Source organism: Sminthopsis crassicaudata, chromosome 3 (assembly GCF_048593235.1).
Source record: "Sminthopsis crassicaudata isolate SCR6 chromosome 3, ASM4859323v1, whole genome shotgun sequence".
Lineage (NCBI taxonomy): Eukaryota > Metazoa > Chordata > Mammalia > Dasyuromorphia > Dasyuridae > Sminthopsis > Sminthopsis crassicaudata.
In genome coordinates this window covers 635,141,287-635,169,272 of record NC_133619.1, presented here as the reverse complement: position 1 = coordinate 635,169,272, position 27,986 = coordinate 635,141,287, and the positions used below count along the sequence as shown (strand labels likewise).

General features: G+C 50.3%; 1 protein-coding gene, 1 long non-coding RNA gene and 1 pseudogene across 6 annotated transcripts; 2 read left to right on the top strand and 1 right to left on the bottom strand.

Moving 5' to 3' along the window:
* Positions 1–132: 132 nt before the first annotated feature.
* Positions 133–27,982, bottom strand: INTS11 (integrator complex subunit 11). 5 transcript variants are annotated; one of them, XM_074306607.1, is made up of 18 exons: positions 27,835–27,982; positions 26,571–26,694; positions 10,670–10,767; positions 9,677–9,750; positions 8,313–8,541; positions 6,712–6,810; positions 6,555–6,589; positions 5,582–5,720; positions 4,253–4,317; positions 3,742–3,931; positions 3,343–3,426; positions 2,886–2,975; positions 1,743–1,905; positions 1,309–1,416; positions 1,134–1,195; positions 849–991; positions 614–743; positions 133–483 (listed from the first exon to the last, which is right to left on the bottom strand). In XM_074306607.1, exons 2-18 carry the CDS (start codon positions 26,596–26,598, stop codon positions 418–420), a joined length of 1,803 nt encoding a protein of 600 aa, XP_074162708.1. In that variant the 5' UTR covers positions 26,599–26,694; positions 27,835–27,982; the 3' UTR covers positions 133–417. The 5 variants fall into 5 exon arrangements, with proteins under 5 accessions (XP_074162708.1, XP_074162707.1, XP_074162709.1 ...); XM_074306606.1 differs by having other exon boundaries at positions 27,792–27,887; XM_074306608.1 differs by having other exon boundaries at positions 27,813–27,852.
* On the top strand, positions 1,904–3,932 carry LOC141564293 (uncharacterized). The gene is made up of 2 exons (XR_012488614.1): positions 1,904–2,096; positions 2,616–3,932. It is a non-coding gene; the product is annotated as an uncharacterized LOC141564293 (long non-coding RNA).
* On the top strand, positions 22,709–23,059 carry LOC141559766 (eukaryotic translation initiation factor 1 pseudogene; annotated as a pseudogene).
* Positions 27,983–27,986: the final 4 nt, after the last annotated feature.

Genomic DNA, 27,986 nt, shown 5'->3' with positions numbered 1-27,986 from the left:
AGCCAGCTTGCGGACTGCTGCTCTGGAGAGGCTGACTGTGGGGGGGAGGGGGCCCTGCCATCCTCCAGTGCCAACTACATGTGCCAAGGCCCGAGACCTGTTGCTCCAGGTGAATAAAAGGCAGAGAAGCTGTTGAGCGACTTTTTGTTTAATTCTTGTCCTTAGAGGGGGGCCGGGGACCCAGCCCCGTTCCAGGCACTTGGGAGGGAGGGGAGCTGGCCCCGGGCTACAAAAGTCTCTGCCCCCCCAGAACCGAACCGGCCCAGACCCAGAGAGCCCCACCCAAGGCGAAGAGGAGTCAGCCTGGCCCAGAAGGCCGTGGGGCGGGGGGCCCGGAGCCTCATCCCCTGCTCCAGGCAGAGGCCCAGGCCTCCCTGGAGCAGCCAGACCAAGACCCCCGGTGCAGCAGGAAGGGCCTCAGCTGGGGGCCTGCGGGAGCCCCTTTTTCAGCAGCGACGTGAGGTAGCTGCCCAACTCTTCATCCTGCGGGCCAAGGTGGAGGAGGAGGTGAGGGCTTCCCCCGGGCCGCCGCCACATCCCCCGGGGCCGCCCCCACATCCCCCGGGGCCGCCCCCACATCCCCCAGGCCCCGGGCTGCCCCACAGGCTCTCACCTGGTAGGTCCAGGAGACCAGCAGGACTTTGGTGCCCGGGTCCTCCGAGTGCGCCGTGGCCTGGATGAGGATGGACTCCACCATGACCGAGCCATCGGGCAGGTGCTGGACCGAGTGCGCTTTCAGAACACTGAGGGGGAGAGGAGGGGCCGGCTGCAGGGCTGCGGTTACTGGACCCTGGGGGGAGGGGAGTGGTATCCCAAGGGCTCCCCGGGAAGGGAGGGGTCCCCCTTACTTCTTCAGGTGGCTGTACACGCGCAGGACCGTCTCCTGCTCCTTGCGCGTGTCGTGAATGTGCACGCGGCAGGTGAAGCGGAGCTGGTGCTCAGCCAGGCCCAGCTCCTTGAGGGCCTGCTCCGAGGACACCAGCCGGAAATTCTGGGGGGAGGGGACGGAGCGTCAGAGGTCAGGATCTCTGGGGGGGGCCCAGAGCCTCGCCCAGCCCCCCCAGGTGACCAGAAGGCCCCCCCATCCCGGAGCTCCCTGAGTCCCTGCCAGCCGGCTCAGAGAGGCCACTCACATTGTCCTTCATGATCAGCGTGCCATGCATCAGCTTGGGCCTCTTGGCGTCGGGGAGGAGGCCTGGGGAGGAAGAGGAGGAGACCCTCACCCACCAGAACCCTTGCTTCCCCCCTCCCCACCCCCCATTAGGCAGCCCAGATTCTGGCCCCCCCGGCCCCCTCCCAGGGCAGTACCCAGCGCCATCTCCCTCTTCAGCAGGCCCAGCGAGATGCCCACAGGGATGTTGGGGTGGGTGAGCAGGGTGACCGTCTCTCCGTTGGCCGGCATGTAGCAGTTCACATCTGACAAAGGCAGCACGTGACAGTTAAGTCTGGGCCGGGCAGCGGCGGCCCAGATTCCCCGGCCTCCCCCGGCCTCCCCTGGCCCACGCTGCTCCGAGCTCTGCCCGGCACCCGCTCCTCAGGCCCCCGGGGCCGACGCCCCCCTCCCAAGGCCAAGGGGGGCACGTCAATAGCCAAACTGACTAGAAACCACTGTAGAGCCCAGAGTCTCTGACCCCCCCCCCACCCCAGGCACCTCCTGCCAGGCTGGGCCGGCACCATCCCTCTGCCCCCAGGCTGAGGAGTGCTCCCCAGGGACTCCCCCGCCCCCAGGCCTGGCCACGCACGGAATTCCTGCTCAATCTTCTGCTTCAGGAACTCCATCTTCTTGGCTTCCCCGTGGACGAGCAGCACGTTGTCCGGCTCCGCCTGGCGGACCAGCTGCATGATGCCCTTGGCGTCGGCGTGGGCACTGAAGGACATGTACTCCACCTGCATCTTCACCTCGAGCTGGGGGGGACGAAGAGACACACGGAGATCGGACGGACGGAGGGAGAGAGGGAGGCAGAGAGACAGAAGTCGCCACCAGTCCCAGCTGCCATTCCCCCCTCTCCCACCCCCCTCCAGTGAAGCAGCGCGCTGTAAGAGCCCCGGACACATCAGAAAGACCCGGCTGGGTTCAAACCCTGACTCTGTTAGCAGTTAAGTGGCACTGGGCAAGTCCCTCCCCTTAGCCTTAGTTTCCTCATCTGTGAAATGGGGATTACAAGCAGCCATCACAGAAGCGCTAAGGGCCAAGCCAGGCTCTCTGTGAGGACTCAGGGCTGCCCCGGCCTCTGCCCAGCCCCTCGGGCTCCAGAAGGGACCCAGGCTCATGTGGCCATGGGCACAGGGCACGGCACCTTCCGTGTGGCACTGGAGGGGAGCCCTCTGCAGATGGGGGCCAGTGCCTTTGCACAGAGGGCTGGTGAGGGACCAGCCCTGCTCCTGCTTCCACCCCCAGGGGAGCAGGAGGTGCCCCGGGCCCCGCTGGGGTCTGCAGGTGGCGGCTGTCCGTCCCTCTGAGGGATGCCCCATGGCCGCCCTGCCAGGCCTCCGGGCTCTCGGCCTCTGACCCTCCCACAAGACCAGCTTTTCACCAGCACAAACCAAAGCCTTGGGCTCAGGACCTGGGTGACCCTGGACAGATAACCCCTGAACTTCCATTCCTCCTTCTGAAGGATGGGGATGGGCCGGGCTCCAGAGCTCTAGACCCTGCCCCTTCTTTTGACAGTGAATGACAGAAGATGACCAAGGTCAAGTCACTTCCCCGCCCAGGATTTCAGATGTGGTGGGGAGAGACCCCCTGATCGGCTCCGAGGAGGTCCCTGAGCGCCCACATCTTACAGAGGAGGAAACCAAGACCCCAGAGCCCGAGTTGGTCGGCATCCTGAGGGCATCTGACCAGTCTGGGGGGGGCTCCTCCCCCATCCCACACGCCAGGGACTTACGATCTGCCTCCCCTCCATCTCCAGCTTCCGCTGCCCGCTCAGAATCTTGTGGCCCACGGTCCCCTGCACACAGTAGCCCGGCATGATGACCTGCAAGCAGAGAGTGGGTGTGGGCCCACCGCCCCATGCAGGAAGGGCAGGTGCAGGGCACCCCCCCGCCCCAAGCGAGGAGCCAGGGAGACCCCACGGGAAATGGCTGGGGATGGTCTCCCCTCCCTCCTCCTTGGAAGAAAGCTGGCTGGGGGGCAGGTAGACCAGGCGGTGCCAGGACAGGGCACTAAGGCCTGATCCCCTTGAGGAGGAAGACGCCATCCTCAGCTCCCACCCCACACTAGACTCCTCCCCACAGGGGGAGGATAGCTGTCCCTGCCCCATCCTTTTATCCTCCTTAAATAACGGGGACCAGCGAGGGAAGATGGTTCCCGCTCAGGGCACCTGGCCAGGGCCGCCCCCCTACCATGTTCTTCTCGTTTCCGGCCCATTTCCTGAAGATCTGCAGGGACTGCCCAGCGTGCAGCATGCCCGGGGTGGCAAAGACAACCTGGGTGGAGAAAGGAGACAGGGCAGTGGCGGCAATGCCAAGGACCCACCATTAGCCACCGCTCTACGGGGTGGACACAGAAGGCGGACCAGGGCCCGATGCCCTCATCTCCCCAAAGGCTCCCCCACCAGACAAGGCCCCAAACCCTGATGTCCAGAAAGGGGTGCAGGCCCCGAGCAGGAAACGCCGTTTGGGCGCGTGCCGGGATGTTCCCGTCTTCCTCCTGACCGGCACCTCCTCTGGGAGCCCTGGGGGTCCAGGCTCGACCAGCCCCCTCCTCCCCTGCCTTGGCCGGACAAGGCCCGTCTCCCCTACCATCGGCCCGGGGTTGTCGGCAAAAGCTCGGTCGAAAGCCTTGATGTGCTTGAACTCAAACATGTTTCTCTGCACAAATGTCTTCCGGATCTTCTGGTTGGTCCAGGTGATGAAGAGCTTGTAGTAGTGATTGGCCTTCTCCGTCAAGCCCGTGGAGAAGTAGATGGGGGCTTTCAGGTTCATTCTTTCCCTTTGGGAAAGGAAGGGAGGCAGTGAGGGCCTGGCCCCCATTCTCCCTGTCAGCCTCCTGCAGGCCCCGGGGGATCACGTGTGTGAGGGAGGGGGCCAACAACAAGGGGAGGCCCTAGCTCCGCCCCAGCCAGCAGCTCAGAAGGGGGTTCTTCAGCTCCCCACCGTCCCATCCACCCTCAGCAGCAGCCAAGGGAACCAGAGGCAGGTGCTCCTGTGCCCACGGACCGGTCCTCAGGCACTTTCCCCGCCCTGAGGTCTGTGCCAGGGCACCCGCCCTCCAGGGATCTCTCTTCCCCATGCCCAAGGACAGCAGACTCACCAAAACGTTTCCAGCAGGATGCAGAGCTCCTGAGCCCGGCCCAGCGCAAACACGGGGATGAGGACCTGCAGAGGGAGGCCAGGGCCCAGAAGTGTCAGCGCGCAGCAGCCTCAGCCCTCGCCTTTCCAGGGCCCTGCAGGGTCCCTCCCCTTCTCCCCAGCCATCTCCTGCTCCAACCACCTCAGGAAGGAGGGAAACGGCAGCTGGGGCCGCCGCCTCCCGGACCGGATCTCACACGTGCCCAGGGCTAAGGAGCCATAACCTTTCCCCCAGAAGGCCGACCCCTCTCTGAGCTTCTCCCTGGCTGCCTTTCCTAATTCAGCATCAGCTGAAGAGCGCGCTGTGGGGGGACACGGGCTTGGCTGGCAGTCCTGGTCTCAAGCCTCAGTTTCCCCCTCTCTAAACTGCGGGGGAGCCAGAGCTGGGCCTCAGGGGCCCTGGTTCGCTGCCCTGGCCCTCTGAAGGCCAAGCTGGGACATCATCTGTGCATGAATCAACAAGAACGGAGCCTGAGCTGTACCAAGAGCTCGGAGAAAAGGGGGACATGGTTCCTGCCCTGGCCGGGCTTCAGCCTGGCAGCCAAAGCAACACAGGGGAACCGGAACACAGAACCGTGGCCACTGAGCCGGGTTAACAGAAGCCACGGTTCCGAGGCCGCCAGGAGGGAGGGCGCTCCAGGAACGAAGGGCGGCCGGGGCGGAGGACGAGCAGGGACGTGGACGGCAAGAGGAAGAGCAAATGTGGGCAAGAGACTGTGTCATAAAGTCTGGGTAGAGGAGCAGAATGTAAGCCTGCACTGGCGGAAAGGGGCCAAGCTGGAAGAGCCTTGGATGCCGAACAACGGGCTTGGTATTGCTCCTGAATGGAACAGGGGGCCCCTGGAGTGCACCAAGCAGAGGAATGACAGGATGGACCCGCTCCTTAGGAAAATCACCCCGGCAGAGAGGGGAGCATGGACTGGGCCGGAGAGAAGAGACAAATGGGCAGAGCCTGAGCAGGCCTCCTGGCTACTCCCTGAACAGGGCAGCCTCCCCCACTTAACATCCCACCCCATAGCGGGGCTGGATGCCCAAGGAGCCCCCAAGCATTGACCACACGAACCTCCCCACAAGAAGAATCTCCCCACAAGTCTGCACGCCCTTTCTGCCCTCCTCTCCCTTTCTTGTGCTCTCTTGCCCCAATTAAGATAGAATGTCCCTGAGGGCAGGGAGTTTTCCTGGTGTGCACAGCACCTGTATGCAGCAAGCACTTAATAAATGCTCACGCTGCCAGCCTCCCAGGTCCCAGGGGTGAAGCCCCAGGGCTCCGGTCCTTGTCCTGCTCGCTCACCTTTCCTCCCCTCTCCACCGTCTCGTGGACTTTCTTCAGGAAGTCCCTCTCCCGGCAGCGCTTGGAGTCTCGGATGGTCGTGGCGTAAGTGGACTCGGTGATGAGCAGGTTGGGCCGGCACTTATCGATCCAGGCAGCCCTGTGAGGCAAGGCAGGACACCCGCCATGAAGCTCAGTGCCAGGGCCAGAGCCGCCCTGGTCTGCCCCGAGGGCCGCCGTGGCCCTTCTAGCAGTCGCCAGGAGGCTCTGGCCTCCACCCCAAGCTCCCGGGCCAGGAAGGCCCATCTGCCGGACTCTCTGGGCAACGCTGATCCCCTTTCAACATGGGCAGTGATGCAAGAAAGTCACGTTTCTGGCCCCCCGAACCCCTTCTGATGAGACATAGTGGAGAGAGCCCTGGACCTAGAGTCAGGAAGACTTGGGCAAATCCCACTTCAGAACTTCCTATTTGTAGCCCGGACTTCACCTGTCTGCCTCAGCTTCCTCCTCTGAAAAATGAGGTGGGATTCAATGGCCGTGGGGTCCCCTTGAGCACCTAAGACCCTCCAAGTCCCTCTCAATCTTTTTAACCCATTGTTCCCCAAGGAGACAGGCTTAGCCAATGAAGCCTCCTGGGAGAAGTCAAAATCAAATGGCCCCAAAGACAGAGGGAAGGTAGAAGGGACGCGCCCCCATCCCATCTGCCCCGCACTCCTGAGGCAGCTAACTGAAGGTGGCCACTCTCACTTTGCGGGCCGCGGGCGTGGAGGGAGGGGAGGTATCGATCCTGACTGGCACAGACTTCCAAGTGAGAGGAGCTCGCAGATGCGCCCCCGATGCAGGCTGTTCTAAGCAGTCATGGAGGCAGGAACATCGAGCAGCCACCCACACCCTCGCAGGTTAATCGGCATCCTGGCTGCGAATCCCCCGTGTGAAAAGCATAAAGACAAACCCCCCCCCCCCCACTCGAGCAGAAGCTCACCGTCCCACTCACCCCAAGTGCCGGTCCGGAGTCATGTTATAATCGCCCTAGCCAGAGAGAGCCAGAGGAAAGCAGCCATCAGCCTTCCATTTAAAGTTCATCTCTGCCCACCCTCTTCCCACTTCCCCAAAGCACCTCCCCCGTGCTCCCGGGAGGCCGGGCGCCTTACTGTGTAAACGGCAGATTCAGAGCCAACTTTGATCTGGAACATGGCAGCACCCAGCACGTGGCCCGCATAGTAGGCCTTGATTTCCAACTCGTCGTCCACCTACGGAGGGAAGAGGCCGGCTTTTATCCCGCAGGCTGTGACAGAAGGGAGGCAGGGGCGGGCAGCACAGGTAGCTGGCACAGACACCAGGCAGGCCTGAACCCAAGCTTCACTCCCTGCCACAGCTGGCGATTCGGGCCTGCCAGAAAGCAACCTGCCACAGAAATGCCTTCATCCCCTAGCGGAGCACTCTCCTCAGAAGTGCAGCCAACGTTTTAAAGGGAAAAGAAAAAATGGTTCCTGCTCTCTTCCACCTCCTCCATCCCCCTGTCATGACTCACGGTAACCTCAACAGCCTTGGACCAAGACCACAGAGCCCCTGAGCCAGCCTCCAGCACCTCGCAGGTGCTGCCAGGATATTTCCCTACGATTTTCTCCCCTCCTTCCTTCCCCAGTCCTGGTGGGGCATCCCCTCCCTCCTCCTGGGCATCTGTGCCCAAGGTTTGAGGTTCCATAATGCTATGTCCTCCACATGCGTCATTACCTCATTCTCGAACTGGGAGTTCTTTGGGAATAAGGACAGGAGCTCTGTTCAGCATTTGGCAGAAAGAGGCTCTTTAACACTGATACAGACGTCATTTACAAAAGTTCCCAACGTGATTCACAAAGAAATGTGTATTTTACATGTAAAATGTATGGGATTACCTGTCATCGGGGGGAGGGAGTGGGAGGAAGGGGGGGGATAATTTGGAAAAAATGAATACAAGGGATAATGTTATAAAAAAAAATTGCTCATGCATATATACCGTGGAAAAAAATTCTAAATAAAAAAAAATGTGTATTTTTAAAAATTAAGAATTTGGTATGTGTATAATAAAAAATTTAAAAAAAAGAAATTTAAAAAGGGGGAAAAAGAGAAAAGTTAAGAGTTATTTGCGAGGCCCAAGGAGACATTTTACAACAGGAAAGAAGCCTCCGGGAGGCCATGGGGGCTGCCTTGAAGCACTGTACCCCAGGGGCCAGAACCAAAAACTACCACCAGTTGATGGTAAGGAGACAGATTTAGACTTGAGATGGTAAAAACTTCCTAGCAATGGGAGACGTTAGCCTCCTGCCAAGGAAAGCAAAGGGGCTGCCCTGGGTGGGACCCCTGGCAGCGGGGTCACGTCTGGTTTGGTCTGAGAGGAGGAAGGATGGGGTGGACATTGACCACTGAGGTCAGTCCTCCTGTGCTACCGCCATTCTGGGAAATTAAGACCTCAAAGAACATTAAAACATGATTCAGCTTCCACACAACTACCACCACATTCTGTGACCTGAGGCAAGATGGGGCAGTAAGGGTTGGCTTTTGTGGGTGCTCTTCTAGCTCATGGTTGCAGCTGGCTCTCCTTCAGTTGTTCTCGGAGAGCTGCTTTTCATTTTAGCTCTGGAGTACCTAAGCCAAGGCAGCTGCAGTGGGCTGCGTTCTGGAGCCCGGCCCAGTCAGCCCGGCCCAGCCAGCCCGGCCCAGCCAGCCCGGCCCAGCCAGCCCAGCCCCTGGTCTTCCAGGCCTTCCCCCTGACCTGCACAGTCTGGTGGAGGTGGACGGCCACGACTTTTTTCATGCAGTCCTTGATCATCTGGGAAGTGAAGAAGTTGGTCTCTCCCTTCTTGTCCACAGTAATCTTCCGGTAGTCCTCCAGCAGAATGGGGCAGATGGCCTTGGTGGGGTGGGTCATGTAGATGGGGCCGTCATAGCCCACCATCTCACTGAAGTACGGCAGGGCCCCACAGTGGTCCAAGTGGAAGTGGCTGGAGTGTCAAGAATGAAGAGCACAGAGAGTGAGAACCCAAGAGAGTGACATCTGTACAAAGAGCTGCCGAGAGGAGGTCAGAAACCCACCTACTCTCATTATGCAAATGAACACCAGAGTCATCCTGGGCTGGAGACAAGGGCCGACCCCGGGACTACCTCTGCCCCCTGACAAGCGGTGAATCACAAGGGGCATTCACTGCGCGGCCTGTAAACGCTCTAGTGCTGTTTGGTTTAAGCCTCTGGGAAGTACACACTGCGGTTGGTTTGAGGGCTTGTTTGTCTGCTGCATTAAAACATGATTTATCAAGAAAGAACACTCTAAAAGAGACAACGGTGGCCCAGAGTGGGGGGTGCTGAGGCGCTAGCTGGGGGGCCCAGTGGTCAGGCCCGTCCCTTCCCCCAGGTTCAGCTCTTTCCTCCCAACCTGCACTTTCTCCAACAGCTCCAGGGCCCCTTCGAGGACTCTGGGAGCCCCAAATTCCGCCCCTGTGTAGGCTAGGTAAGGGCGGCATCTTCCATCACCCCAAGAGGGTGATATCTCACAACTGTGAGAATGGCCCCTCACAGACAACAGCGCTGTGGGGAGGGAGTTTGAGGAGGGCTTTGGCCATCATGCGGTTCCTTCAAAACCTCCCTGGCTAATGACAACTCCCATTTTTATGTCAAGTGAAGACTCCAATCTGGCGATGAAAGGGACCTCGGAGTCACTCCCCCGACCTCCTCTTTTACAGAGGAGGAAACTGAGGCAGGGACAAGTCACCTGCCCTGCCCCAGTGCACAGATCTGGAATCCACCCCCACAGCCTTGAAGATTTACACACTAGAGGCAGAAAGAGCCTCAGGATGAGGGAAGTCCGACCTCTGACACGGACTGGCGGTGAGGCGCAGGCCCAAAGCCACGGCTGGAATTCCTACACCAGACCCCTTTCCCAGACGTGTGCTCGCCTGCCAGGTCGGCGTGCCTGCATTAGCCGCTAGGTGACAGGAGCAGGGCCCAACTATGCAGTGCGCGTGGGCAGAGCCGAGACAGAAAGGACGAGCCGGGGGTCTCAGGACAGTGGAGGAGGAGGTCCCAGGGAGACTCCCAGGGCCGGGTTCTCCCACTCTTCGGATGATCCACTGAGGTTCCTACCTGATAATGACGCAGTCCAGGAAGTCAGTCAACCTTCCATTCTGGGTAATGTAAGAAAAGTCTGGAAAGCGTCTCTAAGGAAAAGCGAGACCGAGAGAGGCTGTTACTCAGGAGGGCCCCAGTGCCCGGGAGAGAGCCAGACCAGGCTCGAGCCGTGGCGTCAGACGGCAGAGCTGGCCCCCGGAGCGCTCTTAAGTTTGCCTCATTTATTTTTCAAAGCCGTGAAGTGCTCAGAAGTGAAGGGCGGAAATGCTGCCAACTTTGGGCTCTGGGCTGACCTTGCAAACCAGTCATTATGCCTGAAGGTTTGTGGTTATTAAAAAAAAAAAAAATAATTAAAAAAAAAAGGCAGGTTCAAACTCCAGAACATTCCTTGTTTAATGCAGCGGAGCGGCTTCTACCGACGGGAAAAGTCCCAAGTGCTGGGTGCTGGGCAGAAAGAGCCCGTCCCAACTAAAACTGGCAAGGGCATTAAGCCCAGGGCTAGGAAGGAGCCCATGCTGGGAGCCAAGGCAAAGCCAGACCCCAGACTCCTTGACCAAGGGTCCCCTCTCTAGCATTTAGACCCTCTAAGCAGCTCACGAACAAATGTGTTCAGAGTGCCTCCCCTCCAGCTTCCTGGCCTGGCCTGCCATGAGAGCCCAGCCTTCCCCTGTGCCGGGCTGGGCTTCCCAGGAAGAAAAACAATGGTGGGACTGCAAGGAAGCTCCACACAGGGCTCTGTTTCCAGCCCGGGCCCCAGGGCCTGACTTGGACGGGGGAAGCCAGGTGGCTCTGAGGCCAGGGGCCTCGGTCCTAACAGTTATTAGTTTACTCTGGTTACCCAAGGCCACAAAGATGGCTTACACAAAAGAAGAAGAGGATGGGGGAGGCAGCTTGATTTACTCCTCAGATTTGGGGGTTTCTCTGCACCCACTTCAAGCATCCCCCCCTTCTCAATAACCCCAGGTCCCCGTGCCCAGGCCCAGGCTCCAGCGCTTCTGGGGAACTTACATCATCATTGTAGCCCATGTGCATCCCACAGTCCAACATGACGTTCTTGCCTGCGATGGAGACAAGGATGCAGCTGCGGCCCACGTCCTGACCAGCCCCTGCAACCAGAGCAAAGCCATGATCCAAATCTATGTGGTTGCTAAGCACTCTCCTCCCCCACGCCATCCATGGATGCCCCCTCCTCAGCCTACCTCCCCCTCTCTCCTCCCTCTCAGTGTGTCCCATTCCAGGTCTCCCGACACTTACAAAATTCACTTCTGGGAAGAAATGCTCATTGTAACCTCCCAAAGCAGCCTTTGCTCCAGTTCCTCCGGGTATGGAGCACTTGCTTACTTTTAAAATGCAATGGCTTTACAGTTTTGCTGAACTGGTTTTTCTGTGTGTGTGTGTGTGTGTGTGTGTGTGTGTGTGTGTGTGTGTGTGTGTGCCGCGCACATTCACGAGCACACTGGGAGGATCGGTCACAAGTTACCCAAAGGGCAGTGAGTGGAAAGCTTTGTGGCGGTACCTCTGGGCTGCCAAAAGCCCTTTAACAGCAGTGACTGGCAGAGGAGAAAGCTCATCAAAGCTCTCCTCGGTTCTGCCCGAGCACAGAGGGGCCCTGATCCACATGGAGAGAGGGAAGGCTTGTACCCATCAGGTTACTGCTCCATCCAAGAGGGACCTCAATGCTTCTCAGGGCTCAGGGCTCCCAAAGGTAAAGGCTGCGTCTGCTGGGCACTTCCCAAATCCACAGAAGAACTCGAGCCCGGAGTCTAGGACCCCGAGGGGAGACCTGCCCACCCCACATTACTTCAGGCCGGACTCTGCTTCACTGGTTCCCCCCAGCATCCCCATATGGAGTGGGATGGAATCCTCAGGTTGTGGGGAAGCCGGGCCCCGGCTCACTAAGGGCCCCGAACCAAAGTGCACCAGCATTCAAACATGTCCAGCTCTGCAAGCCCATCCACGCCATCCCCCGCCACGGGACCCATCTGTCCCAGTCCTCCTGTAAATCCTCCCCAACGAGCTTTCTGCCAGGTCTCCTGCCAGGTGGGTGCTCGTGGATTGTGTGGGTTGTAAGCTGGCATCCCCTTGCTCCCTCTCCCCGCTGGCCTGCCAGCTTTCCTAGTCATGCAGCACAGTCACACCCAGCTTTGAGGCACCCACCCCTTCCATTCTTCCAAAGCAAGCCCTGTGGCCCGGCAGCATCTGCTCCCTGCTGGGACTCCCACCTTTACTCCACCTCAGACCATCCAGGATGGCCACAGCCCGGATCCCCTCCAATACCTACAAGCATCCTACCTGTACAATCCACAAGCTGACCCCCTTTCTGACCACAAACGCCTCCCCTCCTCCCCACTTTCCCAGACCATCACTGTCGTGGCCCCCCTCAGTCTCACAGCCCCACTTGGGCTCTGCTTCTCCTCCCTTTAGACACTGGGCCCCACCACCCCATCACCAGATATCCCCTTCCAGATCCCTCTTACCCTCCTGCTCCCAAATTTCCTTTCACTTTTTCCTAACCTATTCTCTCCATTCCCAATCTTCTTCTTGAGCTACCCTACCTCCTCCCTCTCCCTCAGCAGAGGTCTGAGTCCAGCTGTCTCAAGCCTGCTCCTTCACACACGGTCTCTTCCTTTGCTCCATCTCAGAAAGTCAAGTGTCCCTTTGTCACTGCCAAAGCCAACCTCTCTCTCTGCACAGAATCTCCTAACTCTCCTCTAACAAGCTGCCCCTTTAAACATCCCATCTCTTTCCCCAATTTTCTTTTTAAAAATCTTTTACTAAATTTTATTTCTCATGTCACTAGTGTCTCATGTAACCCTCCCTCTGTTCCCTGAGAACCATCCCATATGACAAATATTTTTTGTAGAGAAAAAAAAAAAAAAAAAAAAGCACAACAGATCAATAAATAGAAAAAGTCCAAAAACACACGCAGAGTGTAACACCTGTGATCTCCCCCACCTCCATGAAAGGGCGAGTGGTGACTTCTCATCGCTCTTGATTCAAGTCCCACTCATTTTAATTTTTTATAATTTTATACTTTCGTTTTTGATTTTTTGGCGTCATTGTTCTTTCCATTTATATTGTTTTTATTACTGTGTAACTTGGCTCTCAATCAGTTCATAGACCTTTCCACACTTCTCTGTACTCATCCTCACACACATCCTTTCTTTACATTACAGTCATCTTCCATTACATTCATATACACAATTTATTTAGTCATTACCCAATTGATGAGCATCTACTTTGTTTACAATTCTTAACTGGCTGAAACCTGTTTGGAATATATGGGGACTTTATTCTTAACAATGGGAGTAATGGACATTTTAGTCACTTTATTAGCATAGTTCCAAAATGTTTTCAAAAATGGTTGTATCACTACACAGCTCAACCAACAATGTATTAGTAACTATTGTCATTTTTTTTTTTTTGGCCAATTTCCAGGGAATGCAGTAAAACTACAAGGTTGTTTTGATTTGCATTTCTCTTATTATTAGTGATTTAAAACACTTTTTTCATGTGGTTATGAATACTTTACAATTATTTGTTCAAATCCTCCAACCATTAATCTACTGCAAAATGACTATTAATCTTTTAATCTATCTCTTTATCTATACACATACAAACTCTGTGTGTGTGTGTGTGTGTGTGTGTGTGTGTGTGTGTGCGCGCGCGCGCGCGTCTCTGCTTATATCTTGGACACCAAACCCTTATCAGAGAAATTTGAAACAAACTTGTTTTTCCCCATTCTACCACCTTCCTTTTTATCTTACATGAACCAATGTGGTTTGTTGCAGAAGCTTTTCAAGTTTGAGTGATCAAAGTTATCTGTTTTATCTTTTGTAACTGCCTGTATCTTCTGTTTGGTTAAGAATATATCTCTAAGGATTATATGAACTGATAGTAAGTGAAGTGAGTTGAACCAAGAGAACATTGTACACAGCAACAAGATTATGTGATGATCTGTCTGATGGACTTGGCTCTTCTCAATAATGTGATTCGGGCCAATTCAAGAAGACTTGTGATCAAGAGAGAGTGATGCATCCAGTGAGAGGACTGTGGGGACTAAGAATTCCCACACTCACAATATAGTATTTTCACTTTTTTTTTTTAATTTGCTTTTTTTTTTTCACTTTTTTTCCCCCTTTGATCTGATTTTTCTTGTGCAACATGATAAATGTGGAAATATATTTATACTACACATCTTTAACCTATATTAACCTATATATAGGTTACCTAGGGAGGGGGAGGAGGGAGAAAAATTTGGAAGAAAAGGTTTTGCAAGGGTGAAGGTTGAAAATATCTTTGCATGTATCTTGAAAATTAAAAGCTATTATTACATTTTTTTTAAATTTAAAATAAGATATCTCTTAGAAATGTAAATTATGGCAACTCTTAAGGTACCACTTCATACCTCTAGGATTGGCTAAGATGACAGGAAAAATAATGATAAATGTTGGAGGTGATGTGGGGAAACTGGGAAACTAATGCATCGTTGGTGGAACTGTGAAATGATCCAATCATTCTGGAAAGCAATTTGGAACTATGCTCAAAGGGCTATAAAAATGTGCATAGTCTTTGATCCAGCAGTGTCTTTGGGTCTATATCCCAGAGATCATAAAAAAGAGGAAAAGACCTACATATGCAAAAATGTTTATAGCAGCCCTTTTTCATGGCAGCAAAGAAATGGAAAGTGAATAGATGTCCATCTAATGGGGAATGAGTGAATAAGTTATGGTATATGAAGGTAATAGAATATTATTGTTGTACCAAAAAAAAAGATAAGCAGGCTGACTTCAGAAATGTCTGAAGAGACTGACATGAACTGATGCTGAGTGAAGTGAGCAGAACCAAAAGAACACTGTGCACAGTAACAACAAGATTTTGTGATGATCAACTGTGAAGGACTTGGCTCTTTTCAACAATGAGGTGATTCAAGGAAATTCCAATAGACTTTTGATGGAAAGTGCCATCTGCATCCAGAGAGATAACTATGAAGACTGAATATAAATCAAAGCATAATATTTCTTTACCATTTGTTGTTGTTTGCTTGGTTTTTTCCCCTTTCTCATGTTTTTTCCACTTTTGATCTGATTTGTATGTGTGTGTGTGCACAGCATGATGAATATGGAAATATGTTTAGAAGAACTGCACATGTTTAACCTATACCAAATTGCTTGCTGTCTTGGGGAGGGGAGAGAAAAGGAAGAAAAATTTGAAACACAAGAGATTTTGTGAAGGTGAATGTTGAAAACTATCTTTGTATGTATTTGAAAAAATAAAATACTATTAAAAAAAAAAGAATTTATCTCTTATCCTTAGTTAAGAGTTATATGAAGTGTTTTTTATTTTCATTATACATATATTACATAAACTATATATTATAAAAATATTTAAAATATTTTTACAGTGTGATCTTTAATATAGAGGTATGTTTCCATTTAGAACTATAGATATACAATGTAAGGCATTGGTCTAAGCCTAATTTCTACCAGACTGCTTTCCAACAGTTTTTATCAAATAGGGAGTTCTTCCCTAGTGGAAACTTAGGTTTTTAACTTTATCAGACACGGAGTAACTGAGTTCTATTTTTTCTCAATCTTCTTTGTCTAGTGTATTCTAGATATCCATCTCTCTATTCTTTAACCAATACCAGATGATTTTGATACCTGTTACTTTTTAATACAATTTGAGATCTGGAGGTGCTATTCCTCTTTTAGCCTTCTTTCTTTTCATCAGTTGTCTAGATATTTTTTTTAATGAATTTTATTATTTCATCAAGCTATATAAAGAATATCCTTGCTATTTTGAGTGGTATAATATTAAAAGTTTAAATTAATTTTGATATTATTGCCATTTTTTTTTATATTGGCACAGCCTAGCCAATGAACACTGAATATTCCACCAGTTACTTAGGCTTTATTTCTTTAAAAAGCATTGTAAATGACTCTGTAAGCGTTTTATGTGCTTTGAGAAATTGATTCCCAGATAATTTATGCATCCAGTAGTAATATGGAATGGGGTTTCCCATCTCTATTATTGCTTTCTATTTTGTTAATATATAGAAATACTGATTTTTAAAGATTTATTCTGTAGCCTGCAACTTTGCTGATACTACTGTCTCAGTATTGTTACTGATTCCCTGGGGTTTTCCAAGTAAACCATTCTATCATTAGCAACCAGCAGGAATAGTTTTACCTATTTATTTCTCTTTTTTTCCCCTCTTTTATTTTTCCCTCATCCTATTACTTTTGCTAGCATTTTCAGAATCCTCAAATAAAAGAAGGAAGACTGTGCACCTTTACCTCACCCTCAGATTTATTGTAAAAGGTTCTAGTGTATCCTCATTGCATATGAGGATTGTTCTTGGTTTTATGATGTTTTTAAAAAGTCCCTCAATACCTCTAATTTATGGGGTTTTAAAACATAAAAGTATTGTAGTTTGTCAAAAGCATTTCCTGAATCTATTGAAATGACCATCTGGTTTGGGATATTTTGGGTTTTAATGAAATTAAGTTGCTCATTTTCCAGATGTTGAACTATCGTTGCATCCTTATAAAAGGATTATAATAAAGCTATCTTGAATAATTGCTGTAGTCTATTTGATAGGTTTTTGCTTAAAATCTCTGGCTCAATGTTCATTAAGGATATTGGCCTATAGTTTTCTTTCTGTGTTTTGTCTTTCCCTGGTTTAGGTATTAGGACAATATTTGTCTCAAAAAGATTCTGGAAGGGGTTCTTTCTTTCTTAATTCAGTTTGATAAAGAGTCTAGAAGAGGGGATGGGGGAAGGGAGGAAGAAAAATTTGGAACACAAGGTTTTGCAAGGATGAATCTTAAAGACTATCTTTGCATGTATTTTGAAAATAAAGATGTTATTTTTAAAAAATTTGCTTACACCTTAAGCACATTTTCTTTAATGTTTTGCTTCTCTTCTTCTCTCCCTCATTTTTGTATATTTGCATTCCCAATCTACTGTTCTGTCCTTTATTCTTTGGTGAGGCTTGCTATTACAGAGTCAAATTTTTCCTATTCTGCTCATTATTCTGCTGTGAGAAAAATACATTCTCCTCTCATAATCCTCATTTCTCTTTTAAACTATTCAGTAACTGTGAGCTATAGTTCCATGTTCTCCTCAACCTCCACAGGGTTCTCTGTCTGGTCAAGTGCTGAATCATTTTCTTTTATTTTGAAGTACTTATTCAGAGATCCTTAAAATTGTTTACAAGATCTGGAAGCCATATTTCTTTCTGTTGTTGCTGTTGGTCCTGCTGATTTATCTGTTTTTATTCAAAGCCTTTGAAGTTTCTTCTTCCTGAGATCTCTAGTATATTTAGTCTTCTCCTCTCACCCCTAACTTTTCTGATCACTCACTGTTATGATTCTTACAAGGTACTAAGATAGTGGAATTGATAGAGACAATAATTATCTAATTTAGCATGGTTTATAGTATGATTGATCTGATCCTACCAGGAGATGTTATGGGCCAGAACTTGAAACAAGGTACTAAGTGGAATTGAGGAGACAATGGTTAAATCTAGTTTAGCATTGATTTAATCCTACAACAAATAATGGTTTCCTAATGATGTAATGATTGGAGTATACTCAGTATACAGCATATAAGCAAGAAGCTCTCAGGGCCAGACTCACAAACCCCCTCTTGGAGGCAGAGACAGATTCATTCTATTTTCCACCTTTGTGCTGGCTGAGGCTATGGATTCAGAGGGAGCTAGACGCAGAAGCTGAAAGAGACAAAGGACTGGGCGCAAGAGCTCTCAGAACCAAGGAGAGAGATAGGCCTATAAGAAAGCTAACCAGGCTATTTTGAAGGAGACAATAAAGGATCTGAACTTTTAGCTCTTGGCTGCATTCGTGGCAATTATTGAACTGAACTGAATCTAAGGCTGCTCCCAGAAGCTCCCCAAGAAACCTGCTCCTAGAGATCGATTACAGTTTAGAGAAGAACATTGCAATTCACTTTTTATTCCTTCACTTCTGGTTTGGGTTTCTCTGGGAGATGGATTTCAAAGCATAGCATCATCCTTTCAGATTGGGCAATTCACAGTTCACCAGTCTAGGTCTCTTTTGAGTGGTCAGAAATAGCCCCAGTTGGAAGCTGTGTTTTTTCCCTTAGGCCTGGCAGAGTCCTCCACGTGCATGGCAATCCTGTCCCATTCTTTTTGTTCCCAGATCTACGGTCCAACACAGACAGTTCAGAGATTTTAATTACTGGTGCTTCTGGGCTCCACTCCCAGCAGGCTTTTGCTCTTAAAAATCTCTGGCCAAGTTAATTGTCAAGGCCTGAGCAAACTTCCCCAGCTTGGAGCCAGGGTCTTTATGGCACTGGAATGAGGGAAGATTGGGATACAGGAGCAGGTTCTGATGTCAGCCCGGCTGCTGTCCTTGGATCTCCTAGCACCACTCCCTGAGCTCAGGGGCAGGGAATAGCAGTTGTTGCTCTTTTTCAAGGGGTGGGGCATGGGAAGAGGTGGCAAGAGTAGGCAGCTCACCTTTTATTTGATTCATGGTCTGGGTGTACTACTTCACCTGTCAGAGCCACAGTCCTAGAAAAGGCTCAGTGGGATCACTGACCGCCTCCACTTCCCATCTTGCTTCCCTTCTCAGCTCTTGCCATCTAGCTTCAGTCCCAGCACCCAAATAAGCCACTCCTTCCAAGGTCACCAATGACCTCTTCACTGCCAGTTTGATGGCCTCCTCCGCCTCCTCTTCCTCCTCCTTCTCCTAGTACCAAAGGCTCTCACCCTCTTCCCCAGATCCTTTCTCCTCCCTCCTGACTGGGCTTGCTCAGCTCCCCTCCAGGTTCATCATCTGTACCCAGGTCCGTGGGCAGGGGTGAACGCCAAGCCACCACCTAGGCCTTCTGCACATGGTCTAGCTCAGTCATCGCCCTGGGTCCAACTATTATCTCTACAGATGCAGGCGTTCGCCTGCTCATAGCTTTTAGGAACAGAGAAATAGACTTGAAAGGGACCTCAAAAGCTACTGAGCCCAGCCCCTCCTTTTACAGATGAGGAACCTGAGGATGCCCAGGGGAGTGAAATGGCTGGCCCCCAAACACAGAGGAGGAAGCCTCCTTGCCTCTAGAGTCAGAGCTCTTCCCCCTGCACCACACTGCTTCCTAACAAGCTCTAGGTCTGCATCTCCCTCCAGGATGTCTCCACATCCTGTCACTCCAAATATAACACCTGTGAACCTAGACTCATTCTCTATTCCCCAAACCCCCACTTCTACCACCATCCTGTTGTGCATTCCCCCAACGTCTTGTTGATGCTGCTCTCCAAGATCTCATCGCAGCTCCTCCCCCGACTTATCCCACAGTTGCCCTAAGTCCAGGCCCGTAACACTTCTCTCCTGGACCACTACAAGAACCTCCTAACTTGTCCCCTGCTTTCAGGATTTATCCCTCAGTCAGAAACAAAACATCCCTAACCAAGAAGCATTCCTACCATCATACCATTACCCCCTACTCCAGAACCTGCAGTGGCTCCCATTCCCTCTAGCATATAACGCACATACTCCTATACGTGGCACGCAGAACCCTCCACAACCAAGCTCTACCCATCCTTCCAAGACGACTGCACGATATGTCCAGCCACTGACCAATCCGAGGTTTCCTGTAAATGACATCCAGTCTCCCCCCTCCATGTCTTTGCACACTTTGTCCCTGTACTTGACCTGTCCCTCCTGACCTCTGTCCCATGGAACCACTAGCTCCCATTAAGGTTCAGCTAATGTGCCACTGCAGACCCCCTGGCTGCCGGGGCCTCTCTCCAGACCCCCGCACAATCATTTTGCACATGCCCAGAGCTGGGAGCACCGACCACCCCCAGACACTTTAAGCTTCTCCAGGCCAGAGCCGATCTCCCATCTCTATCATCACGTGACTAGCACATTTAACAAACACAGCCTCTCCTGACAACTGTTCACATTAAAAAGAAAGGTCTTTACTTCAGAAAGTTGGTGGTGGCCATTAAAAGCAGTCTGCAATTTCCCAAAGGCCACCCGGCCCACTCTCCTCCTGTTCCAATGCAGTCCGTCCCAAGAGTCTGTTCCAGTGTTCAGTGGAATCACCGCCCACGCTTGCCGGGGTACACGAGGCACCTCCAGAGAAGACGCGCTGGCCCCCAAGAGTGCAGAAGAAGTGGGACTTCAGACAGAGACCGCAGAGGATGCGCATTTGTGCAAAGATTTTGTTTTGGGGGAAGGATTGGTGAGGACCTTTTTTTCCCCAAGTTTTTAGGTGGGGAAAAGAGTCCCTCAAGCATTTTTTAAAAGTAAGGAAAAAGAAAGAGGAAGGAAGCACCAACAAGCAGGAGAAGCTCCCATGGTCACATGCCAAGTTGAAGGTTTTGAAAAGGAAAGCAAAGTGCAGATAAGGGACTCCCAGACCCAAACCTCTTTTTCTGGTCTGCAATGCCCATTTTATTGGATACAGGCAAGGTTCTGAATTTAAAATATTTAAAAAGCCAAACCAAAGCCTTGTCTCGTTCAAGATCTACATCATGATGGGCCAGTTCTGCGGGTTTTCTGGCCAACTGTGTCTCCGAGTCAGAATCCCAACAGTAGGGCCCGAATTCTCCATTTGCTTGTTTACTTCCTGTGGGGAGGGCGAGGCTGAACGCCAGGTGACTACCAATCTCTCTGAGGCAGCTTGAAGCAGCCGAGAAGTCACCCACCAACAAGAATATCTGGAGGGGGCTCAGCTTTGCTGGGTCACAGATACCCTCGGCCAGTCGAGGGAAGCCTGTGGACTCCTCTGCAGAATAAGATTTTTAAAGAACTGAATGAAATACTAACTTTCAGCTGGATTGAGTGACAATAAAAAGGCAGCATTTTCCTCAAACAAGTTGCCAGGACCACAGGCTACCTTGATGGAATCAGTCATGTGCCAGGCATCAGGTTAAGTGCTGAGTGGAGATTCAAACCAAGGTGCAACAAATAGAGAGCAGATATGAAGAGGGGCAAAGGGGAATGAAGAGGGCGGGCTTTAGCAGCCAGGAGGAGTCAATGGGAAAGCCTCCTGCAAGAGGCCCTGTGGGAGGACAGCCAGTCCCAGAAGACCTAGGTCACAGAGCCAGGTCAACATAAAGACTGTGGGTAGTCAAGGCACACACCACCCACAAGCAAACCAAGTCAGCAGCTCAGTTTCTGATAGACCCAAAGACCCGGCCAGGAACTACTTGACAAAAACTGCCAAAAATAGGCAAGCATTTCTGGCAAAAATTAGGGTTAGACCAATGCATCAAACCATACACCAAGGAAAACTCCAAATGCATAAATTGTTTAGATATTTAAAGTGACAAGTCAGAGGAGCAAGAAATGGCTTTTCAGATTTATAAATGTAGAAAGAGTTCATGACAAAACCAAGAATACAGAGTATCACACAAGATAAAAAGAACAAATCTGACCAAATACAATTTAAAAATTTTTGCACAAACAAATCTAATATAGTAGAAAATCAGAAGTGAAAAGGTAATTAAGGGGGGTGGGGGTGGGGAGAAATTTTTTGTAACATCTGGCCCTTGATAAAGATCACATTTCCAAAACATACAGCATGTCCCAAAGGACTTAGCACAGTATTAAATACTTTGGGACACCCTGTAAAAGAAACAATTCCCCAAAATAGTCAAAAGGATATAAAAAGGCAGGTTGCAAAGGACACAATTCACATTGTTTACAATCATGTGAAAAAATATTTGTAATTCACTAATTATTAGAGAAATGAAAATAATAATAATTTTGAGAATTCCACCTCATATCCTCAGACTGGCCAAGATGAGGGAAGGAAAATGGCAAAAGTTCTACGGCAATAGTTATACTAATGCATTGTTGGTGGAGTTGAAAATGTGCATCTTCTCTCATCCAGCAATATCACTAAAAAAGATAAAGAGGAAAAGGACTCATGTGCATGAGGACACCTATAGAAGATCTTTTTATAGTAGTTTCAAAATTAAGGAGATTCCTCTTAAAAGGGAAATGGTCAAACAAATTGTGGTTTATAAATGCAATGTACTCCATAAAAAATGAGTACAACAATTCCATAGGAAACTGGGAAGAACTTTATCAACTGATACAAAGCTAAGTGAAAATAATTACGAGGAAATCTATTCAATAACTTATAAAAAACACTAATGATTTAGAATTTTGGCCAACAATAACAAACTACTAATACAAAAGAATGAAGATGAAATATACTATTCACTTTCTGACAAAAAAAAATGCAAATTGAAATGCAGAGACATACATTTTCAGATGTGACTAATGTGGAAATTTATTGTGCCAGACTCCGCAGCTATATGGGGGGATTTATTTGGGGGGAATTTAAAAAAAAAAATGTTTAACGGAGAAAGTAGATTAAGAGGGACATATTTAAAAATGCTTTTTACTTGGGAAAAAATAAAACATGTAAAGAAAGTTATATAACTTTCTAGTGGCTGAGTCAGCAGTCTGATGACTTCATTTAATGCTGTTTTTCACATGTGATATATAGATAAGAACAACATTGCATGAAAGGAGGTGAGTTGTAGGAGTAATTCAGGTTTGGCCCTTGGCAAGGAGTGATAAATGACAAGTCAAAGGTCAGCATACCCAGACACTGAGCAAGGGAAGGGAGAATGTAGTCAGTGCCAGAATGAGAGCAGAGGCAGAGGGAATGGGGGTCTGGGAATAAGGATAAGGGTCATAAGGCATAAAGAAAAATGACATGATATCAAAATTATGATCAGACAAGGAAATTTTGGAGTAAAGCTTGTCAAGGGTGTGACCGTCTCCAAGTATAGCTTAGGTGTTCTAGAGAGGAGCTTAAGAAGACTGAAATGCTGGCAAGATAGGTACCAAAGGGGCTACCAATAAGGATACTGGAGCCCCCTGGGATGAGGACAGGAGATGGGGGGGGAAGGACTTCCTCCCTCCAGTCACTGAGCCTCTGCCCCGGGAGACGCCTTGCTTCCTGATGCTCGACTGTGCCCCCTGCCCACCTTCTTCCACCACTGCCTTCCGCAGGCTATTTCCTCTAAGGAAAAGGAATGATATCATGTCTGTTACCCAGAACCTCCATTCTTCTGACTCCTTTGCTGATGCAAGTAAAGATGAAGAGCTGCTTCCTGCTAACTACTAAGTAACCCAACTAAGAATTCAGCAGTGAAGAGAGGGAGACCCTCACTACCGTCCAGGGGATGGCTGGTGATTAAATTAAAAGAATCTGGTGAAGGCATTCAAGAAGAAATTTGCCTGCACTGGCGCTGTTATTAAGCATCCAGAATACGGAGAAGTCATTCGGTTACAGGGTGACCAGCTCAAGAACAGGTGCCAGCTTGTCAAGACTAGACTGGCTCAGGATGAGCAGCTGAAAGTTCGTGGGTTCCAAGTACCTGGGACTCACTGAGAAAGACTGCCTTCCATTAGGCTTCTGCCTTGGATGTTCCCTAGAAGAGTAACAAGGCCCTAGGTGAGGGCCTTCCATCTGAAATGGTCATCAGAGGGTCCCAGAACAACATTATTTTTGTTGTTACTTCCTTCAACGAATCTTGCACAATTCTGACACATACACAGGGTCTATGCTCATCACAGGACAGCATTTAAAGCAGCAGATTGGCTGTCAAATTGTGTTTTTCCAAGCTCACCTACAAACAATAAGTCTCCTGGGATTTTTGTATTCTCTGTACCTTTCAGGCAATTGTATAACTCTAGAAATGGGGTCTGGTATAGAATACCAGTTATAAAGATCTGCCTGGTCCCTTCTTAAATCTTCATCAAGGATGTCTTCTATGAGAAGTACACATGTTTAACCTACTTTGGAGAGGAGGTGGGGGAAGGGAGGGAGAAAAATTTGGGACACAAGATTTTGTAAGGGTGAATCTTGAAAATTATCTTTGCATGGATTTTGAAAATAAAAAACTAATATAAAAATGGATTTCTTCTATGTATGGATGGAATATTCTCAGATTTTTATAGGAAAGGGAAAGTAGGTTTGTAAATCATTCATTATTGATCGTTTTTAATTGTCTTCCTTATTTTTTCCTGGTACTTGGTATCCTCTCTCCTTTTAGATATCCCTCAGAACCATGTCATTTCCTGCAGAGACTTCATCTTTGGATGCCGTTTAGTTCCTCTTTGTTTTCTCTGGTGCCCCTCAACTTCCTGATGTAATTAGTGCCACACACTGATTTTGAGGTCAAATACAATGGCTCCATGGTCATTGATTTTAAAAAAAAGTTTGTTATGTTGATCTTTACAGAGCTTTTTAATTATGAGTTTATCTCATTTTCCTTCCACTTTCATCCTTAAATGCCCCTGGGCTAATCTAACTTGGTTGGGCTTTTGTGATATATTTTGTACACTTTTTTTTCCCTTCTTTTGCTTCTCACTATTTTAGGAAGTACTTCGTACAATCTTCTCCCATTTCCATGGTGTTATTCGTGTTCACCACACATTACATCTTAAAAAAAAAGCATGCATGAAATTTCATTGGAGGACAAATTGGAGGAGACAGCATAATTATTGACCAATGGAAGCTGAGAAAAAGTCCTGATTATAGACACAGCTTCTTCTTATTCAAAGGTTGAAGATTGTATTAGTAATATCTGGAGGGGCCTAAGAAGTCAAAGAAGTCAAGGAAAGAAATATGCGACATTTGCCAAAATATTCCTAATGCTACTTTTTGTGGGAGCAAAAAACTGGAACCAATCGGTGGCCATCAAATGGAGGCTAATTGAACTGTGATATGTGAATGTTTTACTAAGTATAAGACATGTGAATGTTTTACTAAGCCATTTAAGAAATAATAAATATGTGAAAATCAGAAAAGCAGAGAAAGGCTTGTATAAACAGATGCAAAAGATGGAAAACAGCCACAATGTCTAGGAACCTTGCAAACAAGAACAATAAAATAAGCCCAAATGCTACGACTATAATGATCAGTCTTTGGTCCAGAGAAGAGATGATGAACTACCTCTCTCCTTCTGTGTGACACATGGCAGGGAAATGGGTGTGGGGTTTTGTAAATACTATTAGCTGCAGGCCCAGGTTAGTGCTGATTGGCTTTCTTTGTTATAAAAGAAGTCTCCCTTGGGAAGGACGAAACAAGAGTCATGGAATGAGCATTTCTGGGGTACCTCCTATGCGCCAGGCACTGTTCTCAGAGCTTTACAAAGACCTCATTTGGTCCTCACAACAACGCTGGCAGTTAGGTGCTGCTATCACCCCCATTTTACAGTTGAGGAAACTGAGGCAGCCTGAGGTTAAATGACTTGCCCAGGGTCACCCAGCTACTAAGTGTCTGAGGTTAACTATGAATTCAGGTCTTCCAGACTCCAGAGAGTGTTTTATCAGCTACACCATCACATGCCTGAGGTACGCAAACACTGAAACAATTTCAAAATATTTTTTGAAAAGGGCAAAAATAAAAAGGCATTTTAGTGTGAGGCTTCTGGATGAACTACTGGCCTGAGGGCTCTCCTCTTTCATCTTACATCATGGTTTGTACTTCTGCTTTCAAGCCCCTAAACACCAACGCCCCCCCAACCCTCCTGCTGATTCACTTGAGGGGCTTTCTGAGCTCCCCTTCTGCACTGACTCTGGTGCACAAACTGCTATCGCTGCACTGGCCAGCGCACATCCGAGGGTCCAGGGGCCTAATTTCCTCTGACGCTTCTCCTTCCTCTGCCAGCTACCGCCCAACATGTACCTTCTGGACAGGGAGCAGGTGGGGTCCGGCAGGTCCTTTCTTCCAGGGTCACATCCTCTCACGCACTGGTCAAGGGACAAGGGCTCATGTTTGAACCCTTAGCCACCAGCTAAGTGAATGATGACAGACAATCTAACACCGGGGCTCAGTTTGCTACCAGCACTGCAGAAGCCAAAGGGGACCCCACAAAGCCCCGGGCTTGGGGGCATTTTCCCAGCAGACTAAGAGCTCCACAAGGGTGTCACACACACTCCCTGTCTCCCAGCCCAGGCCCCTGCATGCTGCCAGAGCCCAGCAGATCCTCGGGGAAGGAGGGAGACGGCATCACTACCGACCAATGGAAGCTGAGAAAAGTCCCGATCATAGAGCCAGCATCTTCCTATTCAAAGGCTGAAGACTGTACCAGTGATGTCTGGGGGCCCAAGATGTATCAAAAACTCAAAGAATCAATCCAGGAACACTTCTGCCTGCAGGACTGTCTGAGAGAAGTCACACAGGACGTCCTGGTCCCTTCCTGCAAGCTCGGTGGTGAGCACCCCCTGGTGGTGCGCTAGGGGCCCCCAACCACCTCAACTCCCATGTCTCCCAAGGAGGTTCTGTTACTGAATGTCTAAGCCGCGCTCTCCCTCCTCCCAGGAGAAAGTGTCATCGGCTCCTGCTCCGAGGTAAGGGAAGCATCCGCTGGCCTTCCCAAGCCTGGCTCCAGGAGGACTCGCTGCTCTCCAGCCCAGCCCCCATGGCCCCCCATTCTCCTGACCTGACACAGTCTCCCCCTCAATCCCCAGAAACGTCCCAGGGCCTCCTCCAGGAAGTCCTCTCTGATTCCCCCTGCTCTCTCCTCTGAATAATCTGTCCTGAGATGTTTTACCCTCAGAATGCGTTCTCTCTCACCATCCTACAAGGTTTGGGGCTAATTCCCCACAAGGCAACTGTGACCCTCCAGAGGGAAGAATTCCTCTTGCCATAAGCCAAAGACAAACATAACTCAGAAAAAAGTCTCCCGTCCGTAACACTGCCCACCAGGGAAGCACCCATGGGTGACGCGCGGCTCCCCCACCGGGGACCCGGCACGGTGCTCCGCACGGCCTGAGCACAGAACAAGGAGCTGAGCAGTGCACAGACAACACTCAAGCTTCCAAGTTCATTACACAAAGTTTTGTTGATCTGCTCCGGAAAACTTTTTAAAATGAAATTAACTTCTGTAACTTACCCAAGGGCGTGACTTTAATCTCTGGCATGGTGAGGGATCAATTTCTCAGCGCTTCATCAGACCCGGGACACACAGAGCGACGCCCCCAGAGCCGGCCGAGGTCACACAGGGCTGGATGTCATCCCTGTGAAAGGGACGGCACAGGAAGATGTCACTTTCCACGATGACCATGAGGGGGGCCTGAGCCCCCTTCCCAAGGAGCAAGGCTTCAGTTCTAGCTGGAATCCTGGCCTTGCTCCCAAGTCTCTGGAGGGTCAAGCGCACCACGGTCACTACCAGCCTTGGAGACCTGATTCTAGAATCTAAATCACCGGATTTCTTCATTTTAAAACAGGAATCAGCAAAACGGTGCTGCCCAGGGCTTACAGGGACCACCCCGCCACAGAAGTAACGTGGGAGTGAAGCGCCTCAGTCCGGCTCTCAAGAAGGGCCTAACTACCCAGGGCATCCTCACACTTCCCCTTCACGGGGTTGTGACACAGAAAGCATTTTGAAAATTGTTCGTGCTACAAGAAATAACCACGACTGGTTAGTCATAACCACGACTAGTTACAGTCATAACCACTAGTTACAGTCATAACTACGACTAGTTATAGTTGGGGGTGTTCTCCTGCCTCAAAAAGCAACTGAAGAAAAATACAGTCGCCCTCCCTTGACTCCTTCCAGAATTGGGAGTCTGCAGCAGGAGCCACTTCTCTAAAGAGCTTCCACAAACCACCTAAAGCAGGGCAGCACCGGGGCCTGGGTTCAAATCTCGCCCTGCTCCGTGGGTGACTGGGCCCGTCATTCCCCAGAGATCAGATTTCACATGGCGGTGACTCAGTTTCCTCTTTTGTAAAGTGGGGCGGAAGGGAAGGATGTGTGAGCTTTTAGGGTCCCTCCTAGCCCTAAAATCTGCGAAGCCTGAAGGGAGCCCCCCCACCCTCCCGCACTGTGACCAAAGCCAAGGCAGGCTCTGCTGGGAGCTCCCGAGGCCGAGCCCCTGGTCCGGAAGGCCGCAACTTGCAGAGCCTTGCTCGCCCGGGGTGACGTCACTCGCCCGCAGACAACGGGCAGGTAGGGATGGAGTTCATGGCGCCCACCCCAGGGAAACCCACCCTTCGGCGCCCCCCACCCCCACCCCGAAAGCGGAGCGGGAGCCTCCCAGGCTCCACAGGGGAGTCCGCCGGCCCTCCTCTCCCCAGTCCCGCCGCGAAGGCCCCAATTTCTCCTTCTCCCCACCTCAGCCCTCCACGAGCTAACCCGCACAAGCTTCCGTACTCACAGCGAGCACCGAGGCTCTGCGCTTGCGCGAGAGGCGGGAACAGCGGCAGCGGCTGGAAGCCATTGCGCAGGCGCAGCCCCAGCCTATGAGCCAGCCTCCCTGAGCCAAGGACCGCCCCTCCTGGGCTGGCGCTCTCTGCCCTCTCCCCTTTG